The following is a 16,169-nucleotide window of genomic DNA, read 5'->3' on the forward strand; positions in this document are numbered from 1 at the left end:
CATACATATGTATACACACACTCTCAAATATTATAATCTCACTCTCCAATATGATTATATTTTCATTCAATTAATCTCACGTCTTATTTTATAATTCCCTTTCTAATCTGCTTTGATTAAAAGAAGCCAAACTCAAGTCTGCATAGTGCTACTCCAGGAGATTCATGTTTTGTTCATTTTACAGGACAGTTTAAGCTGTCATTTCTGTCACTTTGGGTACTTAATTGTTTACTACATGAAGCCTTTCAAGCCATTTCAGAAGATTATTCTTCTGGTATCTTGAAAATCAATTTTACATTTTATCATTGGATAATTTATGATGCTGGTGTAGTTAGCAATATAAAAGTACTGTATTAAAAAAAGTATGTTCACATAGTTCAAAGATACTGCAAAACAGAGTCTAATTTTGTATAGACAGAAATGACAGTGGTATACATATATATCCACTCAGTGGATGCAGCTTAACCAGCAAATCTTCAAAAACTTTGTATTTGCATTTTTTCAGCACATAACCATATCACATCTTTCTACTTATTCCAGCCTTAGTTAATTTCATTGTCTTGAACAGAAAGGACCATACACTTTATTATATGGCTTGTGTTTGGGAAGCTTCCTCCATTTCATGTAGAACTTTAGTAAAAATTTTAGGTATCTAGGAAAACAGACATTTCAGATGAAGTGTGTATTTCACCTGCATAATCAGAAAGGAAACATGCCATTGATAACTTATGAAGAGAAATCTTACCTAACCCAAGCCACCCTATGGCTGTGCTAAATCAGCAACTAGTCTGGGACAATACTGATGGCAGAAGTGTTTAAATCATTATTTTATTCCAGATCAGCAGTGATGTTTCAAATCTCCCAATTGTCTCCCTCTACTGTGCTTGGGTTTCACAACACAAAGCAGTTGTAAAACTCATGAACTAGACTCTTTTGCAATTAAACTAGATCAGAAGATTCATTTCAGGAATATATCTAATGTGCTGCAAGTGTTGAGGAAGAGACATAGCAAGAGTAGTGCTTATCTAACTTGGACAGAACAGATCCTGCTTTAACCAAAAATGGTCTGTCTAAATCAACCCTGTAGTACTCTTAAGAGACAGAGTAACCTTAGATTTGAGTAAAGATAACATTCACGATAATCATGAGACCATCATAAAAGTGATGTTTTACTTGCATTAGAAACATGTCAATCCACATACTGATTTATCATCATATAAATCATGACTTCCTTCAAACTACTTGTGAATAACGATTTGTGAATAATGAATAATAATTGCATGACTGCAACTTGCCTGGTCAAGATAAAAAGCACTGCCACCTCGGATCTCTCGTCGCTGTTTCAGGTCCGTTTCTGTGGTGTCCCTCGAAAGTGATATATATTCAACCTCCCGCTTTGTCAGCTCCTGTGGACAACAATCTGAAGTTATTGCAAAAATAAGACTATAACCCAAGTAAGTGAACTTTAAGAACAGACCTAATGGTATAATTGTACAAAAGAGCAGCAGCACAGCGATCTGAAGTAACTGAACAAAATCTAATATCTCTTATTTTTCAAATGTTTACAATGTGCTCTGCCTCAGACAAAATGGTTTGAATTTCTGCTCAATAAACTTTTATTTCCCCCAAATCTGTTCTAAAAACATAATAACCAACTATATACTCTTTCCACTGAACATCTGTAACATCCTGTAGGTTAATCTTTTGGTTGCAGACTGTGAAAAAGAATTGGCATCTACAAATCACAAATAAAAATCAGAAGTTTTCTGTAAAAGATTGAAAACATTCAACTCTCACTATTCAGTAACACTTCCATGATGCAGCTGTGATTATTACCTGTACATGTTCTGCCAGTACACTGATGAACTATATTATTCTCTCTTCCTTGGCTGTCATGAGATGCACTCTACATCTGTAAAACTATTTAAAAAAGGAGAACCCTCGGGTTTTTGTTTTGCTTATTTTGATTCAATATGAGATACACTTAGAATTTGCTATCTGAAAGGTACAAAAGCAACTCCCCCATGTATTTATACCTGATATATCTGCTACTTTCATATTTGGGTTATCATGCATCCTGCTTAGGAAATAGATTCATAAAGAAATGCTCTTACCCCTTACCCCTCAATTAAAGGTGTCACTGATTTAACAGACCTCTCTTAACAGGCAGCTTTCAACTACAGTTGTACGAAAAAAACAAAGCAAAGATGTAAAACCCAATTAAAACTATTTCCTTTCCACTTTTTCAGTGTCTGTTGGTTACAAAGCCACCAATTCCTTTACGTAGCAGGTAAATACAGTTGCACTTTCTTTTAATTAAACGGGGAAAAAAATTAGTGTTTTTCAACAATCAGCCCTGTGTAGGAATGCATAGTAGATCACAGAAACAGCAGATAGAAGTTTTCCAAGCTTATACATTTTCATCAAAGGCACCACAGCATTTATCAGCTCTCACGGAAAGACCAGCATTCACATAATTTTTTGTCATGGCATTGAATCAGTAAGCTGCAGCCTTTCTAATAGATCTCAAGTGCATACAGTCAGTGGCATAAATAACAAGACACATTCTACATCCTATGCCTGGATATCAGGTGTTTTTCCCAGTCCTCTTTTCAGGTTATACCAAACTCTTCTCATGTATTTTAAGGAATGCATCAAACTCTCAAGTAGCACATCTGGTTTGTTGAATTAAGAAATCTTTTCTCTCCTTTACAAAGTTCAAAATCTTGGTGCTTTCTCCTCTATGCTTTACCTCAGAGAGCTAGTCTTTGAATTAGTACCTTTTGATTTTTAAAGGAATGGCTGATCTTTATGACAACTGTTTATACGCCTCCATTTGTGATCCCTCTGCTCAACCAGATTCCAGATAGAGCTCATGGCAGACCAAGTCCTACCCACATTACTTTTTGAGGCAGAAATTCCCCTCCTCCTGATCATTTATGGGCAACAACTTTTTAAACGTGAAAATTGGTACATGGTGCTGCCATGGTTCATGCAGATGGCTGTAGGCACGTCCTTCCCACATTCCAAGAGAGGATCATACATGCATCTACTCTTTCTAAACACTCAGAATAACTGTTCCCAAATGTTACTCAGAACACTTCTCTCCCAAATCCTTTCCTTCATTTCTTTTTTTATGTAATGAAGCAAAACGATTTGTTGTCTGTAGCAGTAGGCAGATATCTTAATCTTCTAACATACATAATGCTGAGAACAAACTGTTTCTCCATTTGTGATAGCATATGGTAACACAGTTTTCCAGCTCTTTTTTTTCCCCCTAGAGTTTAAGCAGAAAAATATGTATTAAAATGTCTGTACTTTCTATTTTTCGGTAACAAAATTTGAGCTTTGGAAAGCATATTTACAAATAAACTTATTTACTTCCTAAGTAGCTTGCTGTAAGATTTTCTAGGACTATCTTTTACGATTTGTCTAGTATAAGAATGACTGACATTGATAATTATGTCTCCAACATATTTAAACCAACATACTCACCAGATACTGCATAGCAATAGATCGCCGGAGAGGCCCAGGAGGCCCAATAAGAAACACATCTTGGCCAAGAAGATCTTTCTGCATTATCCATCTTAAATGGTGGACTACAGACTGAGCCAGAGACTCTGTCACTTTGAAACACAAAGACAAGAAGACATTATTAAATTTTAGAAAGTGCTAGATACCTAACCATTCAACACTTTCTTCGCACTTATCTCCAAAATTAAAATAACAACAGAAAGCTGTACTGCCCTAATTTGGACAGCTGAAAAGCAGAGAATTCCACACACACTTTATATTAGACCACTTAAATTACATATAAAAGTTTATACATCTATCTTACCCATTGATTTTTCTCTACACAACTTCATCTTTAAAAAAAACAACCCACATAAAGCAGAAAAAAGTTGCGGATTTGTATTTCACATTAACCTGATCAACGTAAAGGCTGTTTTTTACTTCTCAGTGTTGAGTGTACTCCCCAGCATCAGTTAATATATTACAAATTCATAACTAATAATTTGTAAAATATTAATCCAGCCCATATCCCAAAGCTTCTGTGAAGTGTAGACTTTAAAAAACCCTAAAAAAACTCTTACTGCAACAGACTAAGATTAGTAATCAGGGACATATTTGATTTGTTACTTCTTTAAAAGACAACTGCATTCTTGTTTATATTTTGACACAATAAACCACAGAATTAAATTATCCAGGAAATGCAAACCTTGCCATATTACTCCGTTGATACCATACAGCTTCCAAAATCATAATAAAAAAACCAACTCAAAGCAGATCTACTTACTTGTATTAAGAAATATCATACTCATTAATTTAAAAAGCAATAATCTGATTATAATTTAACTAAAACTTTCACTACATGTATACAAATGTTGGCAGCACTGGAAAGCATAATGCAGAAAGGGAACACTGAAGGAGGGGCATCCTTCCTATCACCATATATTGCCCAATCCCCAGAAAAGTACTTCACATATGCCCCAGCAAAGCCCGGCTCTTTCTCAGCCTCAAGCAAAAAGCACTAGTGCAGGAGGAGAAGGCGAACATAAGCAGGTCAGGAGGGAGGTTTATGTATGCATGTATGCGTATGGTTGCTTTCAGAACAGTCTGACAAGAGCAATGATGAGGTTTGAAGCTGGAGGCTCAAGGGCAGTGATTGGGATGCTAAAGTGCAGTAAGAAAGGAGCAAGAGGCAATGAAATCTCCAAATTAATACTTGGTTATTTACCTTTTTTCAGTGTGATTACTGGATGGAATTAGAAGCCAACAACAACAAAAAAACCCAAACAACAAACAAGCCCTGGTGTTACATCTGAGACAGGGGAAGCAGTATGTGCAGAGCGGAATTAAGGACAACAGGCAATAGTGCCACTCTGTTCTGAAGGGGTTCAGTTCACGGCTGAATCTTTGCAAACCAGAATTAAAATTCATTTTTGTAAGACGATAGAAACAGCATTAAATGACTGTATGAGAATCATGGAAGATTTTTCAAGCACAAAGGGGATTAAGAAAAATTTTAACAAAAACTAACTGGAGGTTTAGGTCTTTGATCTGGCACTCAGTGCATCCATTTGAAATCATCTGCTTCCAGAGAAATTTACAATATCTTTACTTCCAATGTGAACAGGAATAGAGTACACAGGCTGGTGAACAATCTATGTATCAGCATTATCAAACTAATTGTGAACAAACATTTCAAGTTTACCTTATTGTCTAGTTTTGTTTTCTGAACAATTGTCCTTAGTATGCCCAGGATTAGCTTTCAAATACAGAGTGGTAAGATCATATGAATGTAAAATGTTTTCATTTTCCACACTGAAGTACTGTATTCCAAAAGCAGAGCACAACCTACCACACACAACTGGCCAAGCGCAAATCAATTCCTCACAGGGAACAACATGTTCCTTTCTACAAGATTTTCAAGGAAATAAGGGAAGTTCCTACTAGATATATTCTTTGGGAAATAAAGGGTAATACATCACACCAGAATATCTGCTTTGTCCAAACTTTGCTACTGGAGAGGTATAGAGATTTGAAAAGCACCACACAAAGAAAAAAGGATTATCTTAAAGGTACCATTAAAATTTTAGGACAGATCTCTCATTCATTATTACTTCTACCTGGAAGTAATTGGTTTCTACATGAAGCTAATGTGCCTCTAGTGTATTTCTATAATAGCTGTTCTCACAAAAAAACCACCCAAAAAAGTACTTTGCTTACAGTGGAAAAAGAAGCTTGGAACTCTTTCATGTCAAAATTCATGCGTTAGAAGCACAGCAAAACCAGTTTTGACACAGCCTGACTACAAATGCCTCTGGCATAATTCTCATTAATATGGGTAGCTATCTTTTTCATTTTTAGGATGGTCTCAAGAAAAAACTTGGCTCAGACTTAAAAACAGTACCATAAATAGCAACAGGACTTTAGAATCTTCAGCAGCTTCTGCAAGAAAAACTATCATGTAAAAGAGAAGATGAGTGTACAGCATTCAAAAAAAAGCAAAATCTTAGAACATGATCCCCATGAAAACCTTAAGGAATTTCACGGCACTTATATTGCCATCACTGTGTTTAAACAGTCCAAACGTACTCTGAAATATCAATAAAAAAAATACAACTTAGTGTCTGAGAATTTCCTGTTTGGTTTTTTTTTTGAGAAAAGGACAGGAAAGACAATTCCTTATCAATACATTTCACAGAAAATGGTTTCCTTGCTTCCCCATTCATATCGTTCTCCTCACACAGAGATTACAGCTAGATCAATTATAATACATGTTTTCAATCACAAAGTAGCACATTGACATCTGCAAACTCACTCAAAGGAAGCCTGTGACAAATGATGCCAATGATTCCAAGCTAGCATTCCCTAAGGTGAACTGTCATGACAGCAGCTTCCACTTGTCAGTTCCTTCAGTTCTAACATGTAATATCTGTACATTGTTCCAGATACTAAACCTACTTCACCTTCCCAGTTATGTCTTTTCAAAATCAGAAGAATGTAACATTTTCTTGTACATGCAGTCTGTGCTGCACAAACTGTTTCCAAAGCACAGTATGCTTTTCAAAAGCAACCTCAGATGCACACACACCCTATCTTGTACATTATTAATATATATTTACACTACTTGTACTGTGTTTTCTGCATTGCAAGGCTTTTAAATTTCTCTAATATGATTTGAAAAAAATTCCTCTCTGTTCAAGAGCTATATATCAACTTTACCACAAATACCATATAATGATTTTCTATGACATTTAGAAGACAGAGCAAATTCACTGAAATTCATCAGCAAGTATATTAAAGCAATTTTTATTAATTATCTGATGAGTCAGATAGCATCTAATGCAAACTGGGTTTGCACAATCTGTTTAGTGGCACTCTGCTGATTTACAGTAGTTAAATAGCAGGCCCTATATTCTTAATCTGCAGGATGGTGCATAGCAAGTCTCTGCAGTGTATTCTCTAACACGCCATCTGGAACATGCAGGAGAGTAGTTGGTGCGACAATTTGCTATTCCTGCGTACCAAGGGCAGACAGCAAAAGAAATTGCATTCTATTGATTTGTAGTAAGTGGTAAATAGAACAGCACCTAGCGTAATCTGCACAAACATTCTGTAAAGTGAGCAGTTGAAGCTGACCAGAGAAATCTCCAAATAAGAAAAGTAGAAAATGTTTTAGATAGATTTTGAAGCAAACGCAGCAGCTGCTCTTGTTTGATCCACAAATCAGCTTTTGATAAAACCAAGACTGAAATGGCTATGCTAGCCTCGGAAATACTCCAGTTTACTCATACTTGAATTCTTGGCACACTCACTGAAGCCATTAAGAGTTGTTGGAGATACCAGACAGTATCTGCTGGCAAGTCCTTGTGTCCCACCTACAGAAGAAATCCCATAAATGAAGGAGACATGTAACTCTTCCCACTATTTAAACAGTTAGGTGAACTGATTCCCAAGAATATCTATTCCAGATGCTGTACAAAATACAGCAGAACTCCTGTCCCTGCATGACTCTGGTCGATCACATAATAACCAACAGGCACATAGAAGACATCAATATACATAATTTTTAGCAGAACAAAAAAAAACCTCTGCATACCATGAACCTTCACTACAATGCATGCTCAGAGTCTGAAAATGGCTCCTTGTTTCAGGAGAGCTAAAAATTAATGACAGGAACAAGATGTCCCTCTCATCTGAATACTGAGAGGGTCCTTTAGCTGTCCACAGCAGTCTGCAGTACATCCAGCACATGGAGCAGCTGCTGTAAAATACAGCTAAGGGAGAAGGGGACAAGGAGGGAGATCTTTGTCTAAAAACGTAAATACATTTCAAAAAGGGAAATTTTACTTTGTTTTTTAAATGAGCTCACTGAGACTCTCTTCACAGCTTGTTCAGGCTGGGGGACAATAAAGAAAGAGTGAGCTGGCCAGGACAGGGAGGAGGCAGCATGGCCAAGGAGAAGAGGGAGGCACTCCTATGTGGTATGCTTTCAGCTGCTGTCATTTAGCAAGTAAAACACTGCTGCTCTTCCCATTTTATGCTGATGCACAGAGCCCAGAGAGTATTCAGTCTCATAACGTGGTAACATCACAGACACTTTTCACTGGAATACTATTTTTCCTCATAAATTTTTCATGGAACAGTCTTCATTCCAAAAATTTTTGGTCTTGTGGTGTTAAGGAAACAACTTGTGAGTCTTTGCAGGGGCTTAGAAAAGGGGAAGTTACTTCTTGGATGAGACCGTAAATTCATTTATGAATTCCTCTGAGTTGATTGCTAGCAGGAAGGTATTAGTTCTACACAGATAAATCATATTTCTCCATGTGACTATAAATTTAAAAGCTAATACAAAGGAAACATGTAAAACCAAATAGCTTTCTGGAAGAAACCCTGAATGGGATTCTGAAGACGAAGTTTCTCCTAGTGACACATAAACATGGAATAAGTGAAACTATTCTTAGCTGGATATACTACTCAGAGAAATACATAGAGCAGCTATCCGTAGCTCAGACTCCAACTAGAGGGACATAATGCGTCTGCTTTTGTGCACAATAGCTTAGGCTAGCATCAAAAAGTACGAGAGAATCTACAATAAAGAGCAAGAAAAATTAGCAAAAGAAATTTGAATTGAGTCTAGAAAATAAGTAACTGTTTTCCAATATGCAAGACAGAACCATTATGAAGAAAAAATGTTATCTCTACATCAAGGTTTTGCTAGATACAATAAACCTCTGGGAACTAAAGTATGACCCCAAAAACCTAAATGAGACACTCCAACTAGCTTCTGTCACAAAAGAATCTTTAATTACTGGAGCAAAGTGCACAGAGAGGTTCTGAAATCTACATCACCAGCACATTCTAAGAACAAGGAGGACAAACATCTCTCAGGAATGGTTTTGATTCAGCTGACCTTGCTTTGAAGCACAAATAACAGCGCAGTCAACTCTCTGAGCTCCATCCAGACCTTCCCTGTAGGTTTCCATGTCCCCATGTATGCCTGTGCCTCACTCAGTACAGACAAAACGGGGTAATGATGTAAAACATCCAGAACTCTACTGACAAAAAGCACACTATTTCAGATTCTGGACAAGGTGGTAACACCCAAATAGCTGGACAGTTGGAAGCCTACACGAAAACTCAAACTGTTGAAATAATCATCACCTCTGACAGCAGACACCTTCTCTGAGGCTATGAATGAAGAAATGTAATGATAAAGTTTTTGTTACCATGAAATTACAGTCATCCTCCAATATAACCTGTCTCTAGAACATGTTGCATTCTGACACTCAGATGTAAAGTTAACACAAAAAAGAAAAAGCACACATTCCAGTGAAAATCTGAGCCTACTCAGAGCAAAAACTGAACATACACCTGTCCCAGCTTCAGTATATGGCACATACCATTCTGTGTGGACACAGAGATTAATACATGCAGAAAACATTCTGTCTGAATTCCTCACAATAATTACTGTTTGATATAGTTCAACTGAAAAAAAGTAACAGAATTTCTCACTTAATCTCTTGTATACATACATGTCACTTTCGATCACACATTGGGGAGGGTGCTCAGACTGGGAACATCTGGCACAAAATGACACTGTTTGAAATTAATCTTCCACAATTCAATACAGTTGCATGTGAAATCTCTCAAATGTACTTGCACCTTCAGAGAGCAGCAAAGCCCTGTTGCAAAACGACATCCCTTTTCCTGTCCTAATGGGGATTTGCCATCATTGAACAAAATGTCTTGGAAGACGTGTTAGGAATGGTATTGTCAAGATTAATAAATAGATGAAATGTCAAGTACACTGTCATTTTCATAACATTTCCAGAAACTGTTAAAGAAAGCAGTACAGTCATGAGTTCAACATTAAAAAAAAAAGGTGGATTCTTGCAATTCAGTTTTAGATCTAAACTATCACAGAAAGTCATACAAAGTTTCTCGAAAGTATAATTAAAGAAACAATTGCACTTTAAGACATGGTGAGTCTTCAAAAATGTAGGGCTTATTTTTACTGATAAAAGAACAAGCAGTGCAAAAATAAGTGCCCTCTTTCTCGAATGTGCCAGACACAGTTATGACAGAAATCCCATTAACAAAATTCCCTTGTGCATGACTCACTTTTACTTGTCACTTACAAAAAGAACTCAGATTTTATGTACCTTTAATTATCATCTTCCAAGAAAAAGCCATTTGCCAACAACAGCAAAACAAATGAATATTTCATATTAACACATGAAATGGAGCATTTCAAAGAGAACTTGCTAGGTACTGAGCAAAAAACCTCAAAAGCAAGACATGGAAACACAGGGTAACCAGCAATACCTATCCTATCCATATCTGCAAAATGTAATAAGGTGTAATAAAGGAGCTAAATATCAGTCTAATTTGTTAACACAAAGAAATAAATATTTTGGTATCAATTATGTGACAACAAGACAAATGCAAAGTTTTGTAGGTTCTTAAGACATTTATATTCTTCATTGTATTATGCTTTTTTCATATGTTAAGGCAATTTTTAAGCCTAGAAAATAATGATGAGTTTAAGTATGTTATACCTAAAATCTTCTGCAAATTATAGATATGCACTTTCAGCATCACCACATTTTAACATGGCTTTTATCTGTCAGAAGAACAAAAGCAGACACATTCTACTTTACACAGATTATGAGCTAGAAAACCATATCATATCAAATACTAGCAAACAAACAGTAATTGCTTCAATTCCCTTCTATTCTTATTCCACTTGAAGCATTACAATGTCAGAGACCTTTGCAGGGACATTTCCCACTTAAGCAAACCATCTAATTATTTCGTCTTAGTTTAAAATAAATCAGGTAAGTACCTTTGTCATTTAAATGTAATATTAATTACTAAAATAAAATTTCAAAATATATGAAATTTTAGTTTATAAATTAGTATAAACATGCAATTACTTTCATTACATCAAAACAACTTGTATTTACAGCAGTCATTCACACAGCAAAACAAGAAGTATACTCTTAAAAGAAAAAATACATGTTAAGTAATGCATATAAACTCTCTAAATATCTCACAACCAGATTATAATCAACATGAAGTCAATACAATCTACTTAACTCCACTACAGGAATATATCTTTGTTCTCCATAATAAGATAACCAAAGAACTTAAACACTAAGGGTTAAAAAAAAATCTGATGTTTAAACGTAGAAAGAAACGGCATTCAAGTATTTCAAATACATTTTCTGCTATTAAATACATTAGTATTTTACCTGACTTAAATTTAATTCATTTGATATTTAGGTTTACAAGCAAAATTTTGTACCTTAAGTAATCCTACTTTCAGTACATGAATACTGATGAACAACCGTGTCCCAAGCATGACACAGTCTCCTTTTAGTCATTGATTGTTAAATTTCTTTTTTAAAAAGAGATAAACAACTAGCAATATATATGTTCTAATAAATGTTACTATTACTTGGTTTCAGATTAACATTAATAACAATATTATTATCTCACAGCATCAGATTTTAGCTAACATCTCATTATTCTGTACAGTTCCATGTTTAATAACCTTTTTGCTATCAGCTTTCAACCACTTTTTCCTTCTTATAATCATTAACTAGAAAAATCTCTCCTTTGATTCTTCCAAATGCTTTCATAATTCTCTTATCCCTCTCAGTCCGAAGAACTGAAAGAGGTGCTATTAGAGTAACTTACAGCTAACATTTAAATTGCTGAAAAGTGCAGGTTGAACAAAATATGTAATAGTGACTGGGAAAGCATTGTTAAAATTAACACATTTGGTACAGCAGAGAAAATCAGAAAGGAATTCAATCTACCAGAATTATTTGTAAGTGAAATGGGTCACATCAGTCATTGGCATAGACAACTGATGTCCTTCATTATAAATATGAGAGAAGAGGCATATAAAATAAAGGGTGAAAAGCAAAAATCTATTATTTAAGGAGCTGTAAAAAGTAATAATACAGTGCAGCACTTCTCAAGAGTTAGGGCTCATTCCCAGGGAACTCACGAGGAATGGGAAGTGTCATTACAGTCTGAAACAGAAACCCTTTCCTTGTAGGCTACCCTGTAACAGTAAGGGCTGGCACATGGCACTGGAAATTTTTGGTACCTTAGATCACTTGGTTGGAAAGTGACAGTGTGATGCCTACTGAGCTATGAGACTTCAGCAGCCCACAATCCAGATAAAGATCAGTGATCTGGCCCACCAGACTAGTGGCACACTTCACACCAGTCAAAGACTGAAAGCAAACAAAATCTTCCTCTTTATACTGCCTCCCCAAGTACCTTCATCCAGCTGAAGATGTCCCTGCTCATTGCAGGGGGCGTTGAACTAAAAGACCTGTAAAGGTCCCTTCCAACTGAAACTGTTCTATGATTCTGCATTTCTGTTACACCTCTCTAAGTGCAAATATTTCAAAAGAAATGTTGCATGACAAAATAGAGGTAAGAAACAATCTAAACATGTTAATAGTAACATAGTCTACTATCCCAGTTACTAGGAAATCAGGAATCACAGAAACACAGAATGGCTGAGGTTGGAAGGGACCTCTTGATGTGCCAGCGGTGCAGAAGCAAGTCTACTGTTTATATTATCAATGCCATCCTTCTAAAAGAATAAACAAAACAAAGCCAGAAATAAAGAGCAGTGCCCCAGGAGTTTTCTTGATTCAAAATACCAAAGTTAATTTAGACACGCTCTGGGAAAGCAAATTCACTTGAAGTGAGTGATTACACTCACTTTCCACCTGCAGAACTGTGCAACGACAGAGGGAGTTCCTAGGGCCTGTCCCTGCCGAAACAGTACTGTAAGACCTGCATATCCTTTTAGAATGCCATGTGTGCTTGGTTTTGGTCTGCAAATTTATCTGAATGGAAAAATCAGTTGTTAGTGGGTGTTTTTTAACTTGCATTCTGGACATCCAGCAGCCTACATGTGAAAGGACCTAACAACTGATCATTTTGGATCCTCAGGAAACATCTGGACTGTAGTGTACTGGGAAATGCCACAATGCAAACATGATTCACTTCTAATCCATGGTGCAAAAGGAAAAGCTCAAGAAGCACGTATTCTCCATGAACAGCCCAGAAATAAGGATGGCTGCAAATCCATGACATTTGTAATAAGGTATCAAAAGATAACGTGAATCAATTTTAGATACATGTGTATTCATTGTTAGTGTGCATAATTGGCTGCGTCTTTTCTATTTGACAGCATTTTTCATGACTGTGCAACTGACTTCTCATTAACTTGACGGATTGCAAAGATCTGTGTGTTTGCTGACAACAATTATGTGATAATCTGAGAATACTAAATATCACAGTAGAAAAACACCATGTATCTGCAAACTCCTAGGACATATAATCGTATTGCAACTGCATCATAGTTCTAAACTGCCAAGTTTTATGACCAAACAACTTGAGATTATTTTTAGAACTGATCTCTGGATAAGAACCCTTTTGAACAAAATAATTAAACATACACAAGTGATCCTTTTACTGTCCCATTGACCAATGGGACAAGTTATATTCACAATTAAGATTCCTAAACAACCAGCTGAACCAGAGACATAGCAACAAACTAAGCAAAGACAGCCTTCCCGAAATTGCATGCTTTTTCAAAACACATTTCTTACATAATTTCAGTAAAGTCAGTGAAGTGATTGAATGAGTAGAAATTTTTTGAATAAAGCCTTGAAACTCCTTCAAAACAAAAGCAGATTCTTACTGTAGTTCTGTGGAACAAGTTCTGGGTTCTTCGGTGTTTTGAGTTTAAAAGACACATCTCCAATAGTGACAGTATCACCTAAAACAAAGAAAATAAGTATTTTAGTTCTCACATACCTAAGATACTTTTAAGTATTTAAGTTCCTTAAAATTTAAATCACAGCCCTGCTGTGGTAAGGTTGACTATGTGTTCACAAAGCAGCCTCTAATGTGTTTGTATTTACTAACTAGGCACTGCTGTTTTTCAGTAGATCAGGTATCCGGACAATTTACATTTAATTAATATTCCCTTTTCTTGTTTTTTCTTTTACTGCTGCTGTTATAACCCTACGTTACTCTGTTGGGAAATATGGAATTCAAGGTCAGTGTAGAACGCCATTCCAGCTACCACTGTTGATTTACTGAAATTAAATCTTTAGCACATTTGCCTGCAGAACTATCAGTGAGAAACACTTGTAGGGGTGATCACTTTCCTGAGATTTCAAGCAGCCTGGAACAGTATCTGTTGGAGGTTCAAAAGTACATATTCATGTCAGTGGGCCCTTCCTGCACTCCCTGACTGCAGAACCAGGCACCTTTCCAAGGTTTGAATGGTCTCAGGCATTTCTTGCTCTAGATTTCACCAAACCTAAAGCATCTGCCCATTTGACTTAATGGTATCTCCACTAGGACTTGCCTGTCTTATCTATTTTTCTGCAAGCACAGGTTTGAAATAAATTGCAGGGCATGCCCTGTGTACTTTCTCAAGGAAATCAAAAGTGAAATCTAGTTTGTAGTCAGGAAATGGGCAAGTATGAACACAGCAGTGGTCACACTGGAAAACAGCACAACACCCAAAACCCAGGAAAATGAGCTTTAGACTGGTAACAAACCCAAAGTTTATTTTCTTTCAAGAGTTTGAGCCACATAAATAAGTTCACGTAAATAAGTTTTAAGACCATGAAACTGATTCTAGTAAAATTATGTTTTTCCATTACTGCTGCTAAAGATACCACCACCTCCCCTGCACTGTAGTGCATGCATGAGGATGGAGAGGATTACTGGAGTAAGAGGGCTGCACAGGGTATAGGTTTGCCACAGCACTCTGATTACATCACCTTTGCATGAACTGACGCCAAGTTTTGAAACTGTCTCTTGTGTTTGTGCTTTTCTCAGAAGGGAGATGTAGAAAGTACAGAGACCACAAACAGGATCCAACTCTATAAATGCCCTCTTAGATCTGCACTTAGTCCTACTCCATTCAAGAGAACCCAGTCTATGGTTGCCTATCTCCAGCACCGTGAAAGAACTCTAAAAGCTTGGAAGACCAACGCTGGAACCAGAAAGGGGAGGTGCTGAAGGAGCAGCTGGTCCAAATCAGAAGAGGCAACTAAAACTCCTCCCACACATGCACTAGCTCTCAGTCAGCCGTGACTCTAGCCTTGCACTCAAATGCAGTACTCTTCCAGCATTACCCAGATACTACTGCTCATCTCACAGAACATGGTTCTGACATGGTTCACACAATTCATGGGAAAGGACTAGATTTATACCATCCAGAGTAGAATCACCTACAGTAGCAAACAGGAAGCAGTTAAGAAAGGATTATAGCTGATTTCCTCCTAAATTGAAGGGCTTGATAAGCAAGCAGAGACTGGGATTCACAGCCTGACATACATGTCTGCACATGGGTCTTTAGGTTGTTTCTGGAGTCTAAATAAGCAGCCCTTCATTTTTCCCTAAAATATTGGCAAAAGGTACTAGGCTGGTGATTGTTCCCACATTTTATTCAACAATACAATACATTTTATGCAACAATACAATTGCAGCAATACAGTGCTCCAACAGCTTGACAGAAAGTGGGACATAGGCAACAGTAGTACTGCCATATAAAGGGTGGACAAGGTTCTGTTTCTAAGAGCAAGCAGAAGCAAGCAGTTCCCACCCACATGCTAGATCTAAGCACCCTGCTTTGATTGTGCAAGAACCCAGAAGTGGAATGGTTCCAAACAGAGCTAGGCTAATAGCTCCTTTTCTGGCCCTTATTGAATTTTCATTTCAAATGCACCAAAGAGTACTGTGCCCTCTTCAGTCTGAAGCATTCAGATGCAGTCCAAAAGAAAGTCCTGCAATAGCTTAGAGCCCTGGTCCTGATTCTGGGAACTCTTACATAAATTAAAAGAGTCACTGAACAACAGACACAAGCACTGGAGGCACTGAAATCTAGTGTTTGGCTATCCCAGTGTTTTGTCCATTTCTCTAAGTTTTAAAGTAAGAAAAACTATTTTACAGACTAAGCATCATCCCCCTTTCCCCTTCTTCTACTGCAGTTCCAAGCTCATACTTTCTCACTGGGGAACAGCTAATGGGGATCGTGGCAGGGCACCAACATTTTTGCCACCACACCTTTCTAATCTGGGCCACCCATGGTGAAGGGATGAAGG

General features: G+C 36.9%; 1 protein-coding gene across 2 annotated transcripts in view; it reads right to left on the reverse strand.

The window, feature by feature from the left end:
• VWA8 (von Willebrand factor A domain containing 8) overlaps positions 1–16,169 on the reverse strand; it is a 176,651-nt gene that overhangs the window by 150,637 nt on the left and 9,845 nt on the right. For both annotated transcript variants that reach the window (XM_085059145.1, XM_085059135.1), the window contains exons 2-4: positions 13,748–13,825; positions 3,496–3,626; positions 1,296–1,406 (exon numbers count right to left, since the gene is read on the reverse strand). In XM_085059145.1, the coding sequence (XP_084915271.1) occupies positions 1,296–1,406; positions 3,496–3,626; positions 13,748–13,825 (320 nt within the window). The remainder of the gene's footprint in view (positions 1–1,295; positions 1,407–3,495; positions 3,627–13,747; positions 13,826–16,169) is intronic.

This window comes from Lichenostomus cassidix, chromosome 1 (assembly GCF_008360975.1).
Source record: "Lichenostomus cassidix isolate B80296 chromosome 1, HeHo_3.0, whole genome shotgun sequence".
NCBI lineage: Eukaryota > Metazoa > Chordata > Aves > Passeriformes > Meliphagidae > Lichenostomus > Lichenostomus cassidix.